General features: G+C 53.0%; 1 protein-coding gene across 1 annotated transcript in view; it reads right to left on the bottom strand.

Annotated features, from left to right (window-relative positions):
* Nucleotides 1-918, bottom strand: part of LOC120985170 (cyclin-dependent kinase 5 activator 2-like) — a 48,014-nt gene extending 47,096 nt beyond the window's left edge. Inside the window, exon 1 of the mRNA XM_040413491.1 lies at nt 330-918. Within this exon, the coding sequence (XP_040269425.1) occupies nt 330-918 (589 nt within the window). The remainder of the gene's footprint in view (nt 1-329) is intronic.
* Between the last annotated feature and the right edge of the window lie 10,872 nt (nt 919-11,790).

Consider the following 11,790-nt stretch of genomic DNA (forward strand, 5'->3'; position numbering starts at 1 on the left):
CCTCACCCTTAGCCCTGTCATCCAACCTCGCCACCTCTTCCTCCCCGCCCCCCCGCCTGCGTTTGCACCGAGACCGAACTCGCCCGCGCCTCTGGAGCCCCTGCCCCAGCGTACCCAACTCCGCCAAGGCCCCCAACAACCCAAGCCAGTAACGGCGACAGCCCCCCCCCTACCCAACCCCGCGACCAAACCCGCCAAGCCTCCCAGCAACTGACCTAAACCCCTACCTAGATCCAACTGGGACCCCCTACCTAAATATGACTGGGAGCCCCCATCCCTGCCAGCTAAATCAACCCCCAACTGTACTAAAGAACCCCAAGGTGCCTCACCTGGCTGCGTGGGTGCTGTGACCCCACCAGCCGCAGATCCTGAATCCTGACGTCCCGGCCTCCTTGAATCTTCTTCAGCCAGATGTCCCCTGATCCGTCCATCTTCAGAGGCGGGGGAGGCGCCTGCTGCGGGGGAGGCGGTCCCCTCCCCCGCAGCAGCCCCGTATAGACCTCCATCTTTTTCATGCAGAGGGCCCCCAGCCACCGATCCTTGGGCTGGGGCCGCCGTTCCCGGTCCGGAGTCCAAACGCCGGGTCGACCGCCGGGCAGACCTGGTACGGCCTGCAGGTGGGCTCCGCCGAATCTTCGGATTCCTTCCACGCCCGGGGGTGCAGGGAGGAACAGTGTCGGCTGTCCCCCGGCGTGAAGGGTCCCTGGTGGGGCTCCGTTTCCGGTGCTGAGCCTGAGGGGACGCCATGTCAGGGCTGGGGCGCGCCGGCGGCCTGGCCCGCCGCGGCTGGGATGCCACAGGCAGAGGCACAGCTGGAACCTCCGCCTCCTCTCGCAGCAGCTGCTGTACCCGCTCCTGCAGCCACTCTTCTCCACGCTCCGCTGCCGCCCTCCGCAGTTCTTGAATAATCTCCTCCATGCCGGTGAGTCAGGAACTGGCGCTCGTTCGCTTGCTCCACAAAATGGCCCCTGATCGGCTGCTGCTCACCTCGTTTAACCCCTTAGCCACCCCCACTAAATCAAATCAACCAATCCCTACCCCTGGGGAAGTGGGGGGGTCTCGCTAACCCCCCCCCCCGTCATGGTTGCCTCCCCTAAAGGCTCCCGCCCCCCAGTCCGGCTCTAATTTCCTGGGAACACATTCCTGCTGCAAACAAAGAACCTGCTGCTATCAGAGGTGTCTAAGTTTATTTGTGGTGTTGCCCCGGTCTGGTGGGGGCCCATTCCTGGGAACACATTCCTGCTGCAAACAAAGAACCTGCTGCTATCAGAGCAGATGCTAAATATGTGTCATCCATAGTTGCCCCCATACCAGTGTAATCCACAGATGCCCCCATAACAGTGCCATCCACAGAACCCCCATAAGTGCCATCCACAGATCCCCCATAAGTGCCATCCACAGATCCCCCTATAACAGTACCATCCACAGATCCCCCCATAAAAGTGCCATCCACAGATCCCCATAACAGTGTGTCCTCCACAGATCCATAACAGTGCGTCATCCACAGATTCCCCATAATAGTGTGATCCACAGACCACCATTAGTTTAAAACCCACCAAAAGGACACCTTTTGGTTCAAAATAATTTTTTTCTTATTTTCCTCCTCAAAAACCTAGGTGCGTCTTATGGGCAAAAAATACGGCATTTTTAAAAATCAATTTTACCACTATCATAAAGTACAATATGTGATGAGAAAATCTCACAATGGCCTGGATAAGTAAAAGCTTATCCAGTAATGTACTGTATGTAATGCAGTGATGGATGGGGAATGTATCTAATGTAGTGATGGATGGGGCCTTTTACTGGAATACTGAATGATGATTGCAGTTTATGTATATATACACACACACGTATATATATTTATGTGTTAGTGAAACGTACAAAATCAGCTGGTTACATCATACATGTCTACCTCGTTGTGTGTATAAATATATATACACTCACCTAAAGAATTATTAGGAACACCTGTTCTATTTCTCATTAATGCAATTATCTAGTCAACCAATCACATGGCAGTTGCTTCAATGCATTTAGGGGTGTGGTCCTGGTCAAGACAATCTCCTGAACTCCAAACTGAATGTCAGAATGGGAAAGAAAGGTGATTTAAGCAATTTTGAGCATGGCATGGTTGTTGGTGCCAGACGGGCCGGTCTGAGTATTTCCCAATCTGCTCAGTTACTGGGATTTTCACGCACAACCCTTTCTAGGGTTTACAAAGAATGGTGTGAAAAGGGAAAAACATCCAGTATGCGGCAGTCCTGTGGGCAAAAATGCCTTGTGGATGCTAGAGGTCAGAGGAGAATGGGCCGACTGATTCAAGCTGATAGAAGAGCAACGTTGACTGAAATAACCACTCGTTACAACCGAGGTATGCAGCAAAGCATTTGTGAAGCCACAACACGCACAACCTTGAGGCGGATGGGCTACAACAGCAGAAGACCCCACCGGGTACCACTCATCTCCACTACAAATAGAAAAAAGAGGCTACAATTTGCACGAGCTCACCAAAATTGGACTGTTGAAGACTGGAAAAATGTTGCCTGTAGAGTTGAGCGAACACCTGGATGTTGGGGTTCGAGAAGTTCGGCCGAACTTCCCGGAAATGTTCGGGTTCGGGATCCGAACCCGAACCGAACTTCGTCCCGAACCCGAACCCCATTGAAGTCAATGGGGACCCGAACTTTTGGGCACTAAAAAGGCTGTAAAACAGCCCAGGAAAGAGCTAGAGGGCTGCAAAAGGCAGCAACATGTAGGTAAATCCCCTGCATACAAATGTGGATAGGGAAATTAATTAAAATAAAAATTTTAAAAATAAAAATGACCCAATATCAATTGGACAGAGGTCCCATAGCAGAGAATCTGGCTTCACGTCAGCAGAGAATCAGTCTCTTCATGCCATAGCAAAGAATCTGGCTTCATGTCAGCACAGAATCAGTCTCTTCATGCCATAGCAGAGAATCTGGCTTCATGTCAGCACAGAATCTGTCTTCATGTCATAGCAGAGAATCAGGCTTCACGTCACCCACCACTGGAACAGGCCACTGTCAGACATTTAGGCCCCGGCACCCAGACAGAGGAGAGCGGTCGCGTAACAGAGAATCTGGCCGTATGTCAGCGCAGAATCTGTCTTCATGTCATAGCAGAGAATCAGGCTTCACGTCACCCACCACTGGAACAGGCCACTGTCACACATTTAGGCCCCGGCACCCAGACAGAGGAGAGCGGTCCCGTAACAGAGAATCTGGCCTTATGTCAGCGCAGAATCTGTCTTCATGTCATAGCAGAGAATCAGGCTTCACGTCACCCACCACTGGAACAGGCCACTGTCACACATTTAGGCCCAGGCAGAGGAGAGAGGTCGCGTAACAGAGAATCTTGCCTTATGTCAGCACAGAATCTGTCTTCATGTCATAGCAGAGAATCAGGCTTCACATCACCCACCACTGGAACAGGCCACTGTCACACATTTAGGCCCAGGCACCCAGGCAGAGGAGAGAGGTCGCGTAACAGAGAATCTGGCCTTATGTCAGCACAGAATCTGTCTTCATGTCATAGCAGAGAATCAGGCTTCACGTCACCCACCACTGGAACAGGCCACTGTCGCACATTTAGGCCCCGGCACCCAGACAGAGGAGAGCGGTCCCGTAACAGAGAATCTGGCCTTATGTCAGCGCAGAATCTGTCTTCATGTCATAGCAGAGAATCAGGCTTCACGTCACCCACCACTGGAACAGGCCACTGTCACACATTTAGGCCCCGGCACCCAGACAGAGGAGAGCGGTCCCGTAACAGAGAATCTGGCCTTATGTCAGCGCAGAATCTGTCTTCATGTCATAGCAGAGAATCAGGCTTCACGTCACCCACCACTGGAACAGGCCACTGTCACACATTTAGGCCCAGGCAGAGGAGAGAGGTCGCGTAACAGAGAATCTTGCCTTATGTCAGCACAGAATCTGTCTTCATGTCATAGCAGAGAATCAGGCTTCACATCACCCACCACTGGAACAGGCCACTGTCACACATTTAGGCCCAGGCACCCAGGCAGAGGAGAGAGGTCGCGTAACAGAGAATCTGGCCTTATGTCAGCACAGAATCTGTCTTCATGTCATAGCAGAGAATCAGGCTTCACGTCACCCACCACTGGAACAGGCCACTGTCGCACATTTAGGCCCCGGCACCCAGACAGAGGAGAGCGGTCCCGTAACAGAGAATCTGGCCTTATGTCAGCGCAGAATCTGTCTTCATGTCATAGCAGAGAATCAGGCTTCACGTCACCCACCACTGGAACAGGCCACTGTCACACATTTAGGCCCCGGCACCCAGACAGAGGAGAGCGGTCCCGTAACAGAGAATCTGGCCTTATGTCAGCACAGAATCTGTCTTCATGTCATAGCAGAGAATCAGGCTTCACGTCACCCACCACTGGAACAGGCCACTGTCACACATTTAGGCCCAGGCACCCAGGCAGAGGAGAGAGGTCGCGTAACAGAGAATCTTGCCTTATGTCAGCACAGAATCTGTCTTCATGTCATAGCAGAGAATCAGGCTTCACGTCACCCACCACTGAAACAGGCCACTGTCACACATTTAGGCCCAGGCACCCAGGCAGAGGAGAGAGGTCGCGTAACAGAGAATCTGGCCTTATGTCAGCACAGAATCTGTCTTCATGTCATAGCAGAGAATCAGGCTTCACGTCACCCACCACTGGAACAGGCCACTGTCACACATTTAGGCCCCGGCACCCAGACAGAGGAGAGCGGTCCCGTAACAGAGAATCTGGCCTTATGTCAGCACAGAATCTGTCTTCATGTCATAGCAGAGAATCAGGCTTCACGTCACCCACCACTGGAACAGGCCACTGTCACGCATTTAGGCCCAGGCACCCAGGCAGAGGAGAGAGGTCCCGTTACAGAGAATCTGGCCTTATGTCAGCGCAGAATCAGTCTTCATGTCATAGCAGAGAATCAGGCTTCACGTCACCCACCACTTGAACAGGCCACTGTCACATATTTAGGCCCAGCCACCGAGGCAGAGGAGAGAGGTCGCGTAACAGAGAATCTTGCCTTATGTCAGCATAGAATCTGTCTTCATGTCATAGCAGAGAATCAGGCTTCACGTCACCCACCACTGGAACAGGCCACTGTCACACATTTAGGCCCAGGCACCCAGGCAGAGGAGAGAGGTCGCGTAACAGAGAATCTGGCCTTATGTCAGCACAGAATCTGTCTTCATGTCATAGCAGAGAATCAGGCTTCACGTCACCCACCACTGGAACAGGCCACTGTCACACATTTAGGCCCAGGCACCCAGGCAGAGGAGAGAGGTCGCGTAACAGAGAATCTTGCCTTATGTCAGCACAGAATCTGTCTTCATGTCATAGCAGAGAATCAGGCTTCACGTCACCCACCACTGAAACAGGCCACTGTCACACATTTAGGCCCAGGCACCCAGGCAGAGGAGAGAGGTCGCGTAACAGAGAATCTGGCCTTATGTCAGCACAGAATCTGTCTTCATGTCATAGCAGAGAATCAGGCTTCACGTCACCCACCACTGGAACAGGCCACTGTCAGACATTTAGGCCCCGGCACCCAGACAGAGGAGAGCGGTCCCGTAACAGAGAATCTGGCCGTATGTCAGCGCAGAATCTGTCTTCATGTCATAGCAGAGAATCAGGCTTCACGTCACCCACCACTGGAACAGGCCACTGTCACACATTTAGGCCCCGGCACCCAGACAGAGGAGAGCGGTCCCGTAACAGAGAATCTGGCCTTATGTCAGCGCAGAATCTGTCTTCATGTCATAGCAGAGAATCAGGCTTCACGTCACCCACCACTGGAACAGGCCACTGTCACACATTTAGGCCCAGGCAGAGGAGAGAGGTCGCGTAACAGAGAATCTTGCCTTATGTCAGCACAGAATCTGTCTTCATGTCATAGCAGAGAATCAGGCTTCACATCACCCACCACTGGAACAGGCCACTGTCACACATTTAGGCCCAGGCACCCAGGCAGAGGAGAGCGGTCGCGTAACAGAGAATCTGGCCTTATGTCAGCACAGAATCTGTCTTCATGTCATAGCAGAGAATCAGGCTTCACGTCACCCACCACTGGAACAGGCCACTGTCGCACATTTAGGCCCCGGCACCCAGACAGAGGAGAGCGGTCCCGTAACAGAGAATCTGGCCTTATGTCAGCGCAGAATCTGTCTTCATGTCATAGCAGAGAATCAGGCTTCACGTCACCCACCACTGGAACAGGCCACTGTCACACATTTAGGCCCCGGCACCCAGACAGAGGAGAGCGGTCCCGTAACAGAGAATCTGGCCTTATGTCAGCACAGAATCTGTCTTCATGTCATAGCAGAGAATCAGGCTTCACGTCACCCACCACTGGAACAGGCCACTGTCACACATTTAGGCCCAGGCACCCAGGCAGAGGAGAGAGGTCGCGTAACAGAGAATCTTGCCTTATGTCAGCACAGAATCTGTCTTCATGTCATAGCAGAGAATCAGGCTTCACGTCACCCACCACTGAAACAGGCCACTGTCACACATTTAGGCCCAGGCACCCAGGCAGAGGAGAGAGGTCGCGTAACAGAGAATCTGGCCTTATGTCAGCACAGAATCTGTCTTCATGTCATAGCAGAGAATCAGGCTTCACGTCACCCACCACTGGAACAGGCCACTGTCACACATTTAGGCCCCGGCACCCAGACAGAGGAGAGCGGTCCCGTAACAGAGAATCTGGCCTTATGTCAGCACAGAATCTGTCTTCATGTCATAGCAGAGAATCAGGCTTCACGTCACCCACCACTGGAACAGGCCACTGTCACGCATTTAGGCCCAGGCACCCAGGCAGAGGAGAGAGGTCCCGTTACAGAGAATCTGGCCTTATGTCAGCGCAGAATCAGTCTTCATGTCATAGCAGAGAATCAGGCTTCACGTCACCCACCACTTGAACAGGCCACTGTCACATATTTAGGCCCAGCCACCGAGGCAGAGGAGAGAGGTCGCGTAACAGAGAATCTTGCCTTATGTCAGCATAGAATCTGTCTTCATGTCATAGCAGAGAATCAGGCTTCACGTCACCCACCACTGGAACAGGCCACTGTCACACATTTAGGCCCAGGCACCCAGGCAGAGGAGAGAGGTCGCGTAACAGAGAATCTGGCCTTATGTCAGCACAGAATCTGTCTTCATGTCATAGCAGAGAATCAGGCTTCACGTCACCCACCACTGGAACAGGCCACTGTCACACATTTAGGCCCAGGCACCCAGGCAGAGGAGAGAGGTCGCGTAACAGAGAATCTTGCCTTATGTCAGCACAGAATCTGTCTTCATGTCATAGCAGAGAATCAGGCTTCACGTCACCCACCACTGAAACAGGCCACTGTCACACATTTAGGCCCAGGCACCCAGGCAGAGGAGAGAGGTCGCGTAACAGAGAATCTGGCCTTATGTCAGTACAGAATCTGTCTTCATGTCATAGCAGAGAATCAGGCTTCACGTCACCCACCACTGGAACAGGCCACTGTCACACATTTAGGCCCCGGCACCCAGACAGAGGAGAGCGGTCCCGTAACAGAGAATCTTGCCTTATGTCAGCACAGAATCTGTCTTCATGTCATAGCAGAGAATCAGGCTTCACATCACCCACCACTGGAACAGGCCACTGTCACACATTTAGGCCCAGGCACCCAGGCAGAGGAGAGAGGTCGCGTAACAGAGAATCTGGCCTTATGTCAGCACAGAATCTGTCTTCATGTCATAGCAGAGAATCAGGCTTCACGTCACCCACCACTGGAACAGGCCACTGTCGCACATTTAGGCCCCGGCACCCAGACAGAGGAGAGCGGTCCCGTAACAGAGAATCTGGCCTTATGTCAGCGCAGAATCTGTCTTCATGTCATAGCAGAGAATCAGGCTTCACGTCACCCACCACTGGAACAGGCCACTGTCACACATTTAGGCCCCGGCACCCAGACAGAGGAGAGCGGTCCCGTAACAGAGAATCTGGCCTTATGTCAGCACAGAATCTGTCTTCATGTCATAGCAGAGAATCAGGCTTCACGTCACCCACCACTGGAACAGGCCACTGTCACACATTTAGGCCCAGGCACCCAGGCAGAGGAGAGAGGTCGCGTAACAGAGAATCTTGCCTTATGTCAGCACAGAATCTGTCTTCATGTCATAGCAGAGAATCAGGCTTCACGTCACCCACCACTGAAACAGGCCACTGTCACACATTTAGGCCCAGGCACCCAGGCAGAGGAGAGAGGTCGCGTAACAGAGAATCTGGCCTTATGTCAGCACAGAATCTGTCTTCATGTCATAGCAGAGAATCAGGCTTCACGTCACCCACCACTGGAACAGGCCACTGTCACACATTTAGGCCCCGGCACCCAGACAGAGGAGAGCGGTCCCGTAACAGAGAATCTGGCCTTATGTCAGCACAGAATCTGTCTTCATGTCATAGCAGAGAATCAGGCTTCACGTCACCCACCACTGGAACAGGCCACTGTCACGCATTTAGGCCCAGGCACCCAGGCAGAGGAGAGAGGTCCCGTTACAGAGAATCTGGCCTTATGTCAGCGCAGAATCAGTCTTCATGTCATAGCAGAGAATCAGGCTTCACGTCACCCACCACTTGAACAGGCCACTGTCACATATTTAGGCCCAGCCACCGAGGCAGAGGAGAGAGGTCGCGTAACAGAGAATCTTGCCTTATGTCAGCATAGAATCTGTCTTCATGTCATAGCAGAGAATCAGGCTTCACGTCACCCACCACTGGAACAGGCCACTGTCACACATTTAGGCCCAGGCACCCAGGCAGAGGAGAGAGGTCGCGTAACAGAGAATCTGGCCTTATGTCAGCACAGAATCTGTCTTCATGTCATAGCAGAGAATCAGGCTTCACGTCACCCACCACTGGAACAGGCCACTGTCACACATTTAGGCCCAGGCACCCAGGCAGAGGAGAGAGGTCGCGTAACAGAGAATCTTGCCTTATGTCAGCACAGAATCTGTCTTCATGTCATAGCAGAGAATCAGGCTTCACGTCACCCACCACTGAAACAGGCCACTGTCACACATTTAGGCCCAGGCACCCAGGCAGAGGAGAGAGGTCGCGTAACAGAGAATCTGGCCTTATGTCAGCACAGAATCTGTCTTCATGTCATAGCAGAGAATCAGGCTTCACGTCACCCACCACTGGAACAGGCCACTGTCACACATTTAGGCCCCGGCACCCAGACAGAGGAGAGCGGTCCCGTAACAGAGAATCTGGCCTTATGTCAGCACAGAATCTGTCTTCATGTCATAGCAGAGAATCAGGCTTCACGTCACCCACCACTGGAACAGGCCACTGTCACGCATTTAGGCCCAGGCACCCAGGCAGAGGAGAGAGGTCCCGTTACAGAGAATCTGGCCTTATGTCAGCGCAGAATCAGTCTTCATGTCATAGCAGAGAATCAGGCTTCACGTCAACCACCACTTGAACAGGCCACTGTCACATATTTAGGCCCAGGCACCCAGGCAGAGGAGAGAGGTCGCGTAACAGAGAATCTTGCCTTATGTCAGCATAGAATCTGTCTTCATGTCATAGCAGAGAATCAGGCTTCACGTCACCCACCACTGGAACAGGCCACTGTCACACATTTAGGCCCAGGCACCCAGGCAGAGGAGAGAGGTCGCATAACAGAGAATCTGGCCTTATGTCAGCACAGAATCTGTCTTCATGTCATAGCAGAGAATCAGGCTTCACGTCACCCACCACTGGAACAGGCCACTGTCACACATTTAGGCCCCGGCACCCAGACAGAGGAGAGCGGTCCCGTAACAGAGAATCTGGCCTTATGTCAGCGCAGAATCTGTCTTCATGTCATAGCAGAGAATCAGGCTTCACGTCACCCACCACTGGAACAGGCCACTGTCACACATTTAGGCCCCGGCACCCAGACAGAGGAGAGCGGTCCCGTTACAGAGAATCTGGCTTCATGTCAGCACAGAATAAGTCTTCATGTCATAGCAGAGAATCAGGCTTCACGTCACCCACCACTGGAACAGGCCACTGTCACACATTTAGGCCCAGGCACCCAGGCAGAGAAGAGAGGTCGCGTAACAGAGAATCTGGCCTTATGTCAGCACAGAATCTGTCTTCATGTCATAGCAGAGAATCAGGCTTCACGTCACCCACCACTGGAACAGGCCACTGTCACATATTTAGGCCCAGGCACCCAGGCAGAGGAGAGAGGTCGCGTAACAGAGAATCTGGCTTCATGTCAGCACAGAATAAGTCTTCATGTCATAGCAGAGAATCAGGCTTCACGTCACCCACCACTGGAACAGGCCACTGTCACACATTTAGGCCCCGGCACCCAGACAGAGGAGAGGTTCATTCAACTTTGGGTTGCCCCGCAATATAATGGTAAAATGAAATTAAAAATAGTATTGAATGAGGAAGTGCCCTGGAGTAGAATAATATATTGTTAAGGGGAGGTAGTTAATATCTAATCTGCACAAGGGATGGACAGGTCCTGTGGGATCCATGCCTGGTTCATTTTTATGAACGTCAGCTTGTCCACATTGGCTGTAGACAGGCGGCTGCGTTTGTCTGTAATGACGCCCCCTGCCGTGCTGAATACACGTTCAGACAAAACGCTGGCCGCCGGGCAGGCCAGCACCTCCAAGGCATAAAAGGCTAGCACTGGCCACGTGGACAATTTGGAGACCCAGAAGTTGAATGGGGCCGAACCATCAGTCAGTACGTGGAGGGGTGTGCACAGGTACTGTTCCACCATGTTAGTGAAATGTTGCCTCCTGCTAACACGTTCCGTATCAAGTGGTGGTGCAGTTAGCTGTGGCGTGGTGACAAAACTTTTCCACATCTCTGCCATGCTAACCCTGCCCTCAGAGGAGCTGGCCGTGACACAGCTGCGTTGGCGACCTCTTGCTCCTCCTCTGCCTTCGCCTTGGGCTTCCACTGGTTCCCATGTGACATTTGGGAATGCTCTCAGTAGCGCGTCTACCAACGTGCGCTTGTACTCGCGCATCTTCCTATCACGCTCCAGTGTAGGAAGTAAGGTGGGCACATTGTCTTTGTACCGGGGATCCAGCAGGGTGGCAACCCAGTAGTCCGCACACGTTAAAATGTGGGCAACTCTGCTGTCGTTGCGCAGGCACTGCAGCATGTAGTCGCTCATGTGTGCCAGGCTGCCCAGAGGTAAGGACAAGCTGTCCTCTGTGGGAGGCGTATCGTCTTCGTCCTGTGTTTCCCCCCAGCCACGCACCAGTGATGGGCCCGAGCTGCTTTGGGTGCCACCCCGCTGTGAACATGCTTCATCCTCATACTCCTCCACCTCCTCCTCATCCTCGTCCTCCTCGTCCTCCAGTAGTGGGCCCTGTCTGGCCACATTTGTACCTGGCCTCTGCTGTTGCAAAAAACCTCCCTCTGAGTCACTTCGAAGAGACTGGCCTGAAAGTGCTAAAAATGACCCCTCTTCCTCCTCTTCCACCTGGGCCACATCCTCTTCCATCATCGCCCTAAGTGTTTTCTCAAGGAGACATAGAAGTGGTATTGTAACGCTGATAACGGCGTCATCGCCACTGGCCATGTTGGTGGAGTACTCGAAACAGCGCAACAGGGCACACAGGTCTCGCATGGAGGCCCAGTCATTGGTGGTGAAGTGTGTCTGATCCACAGTGCGACTGACCCGTGCGTGCTGCAGCTGAAACTCCACTATGGCCTGCTGCTGCTCGCACAGTCTGTCCAGCATATGCAAGGTGGAGTTCCC

The sequence above is a fragment of the Bufo bufo genome, chromosome 1 (assembly GCF_905171765.1).
Source record: "Bufo bufo chromosome 1, aBufBuf1.1, whole genome shotgun sequence".
In the NCBI taxonomy this organism is placed as follows: Eukaryota; Metazoa; Chordata; class Amphibia; order Anura; family Bufonidae; genus Bufo; species Bufo bufo.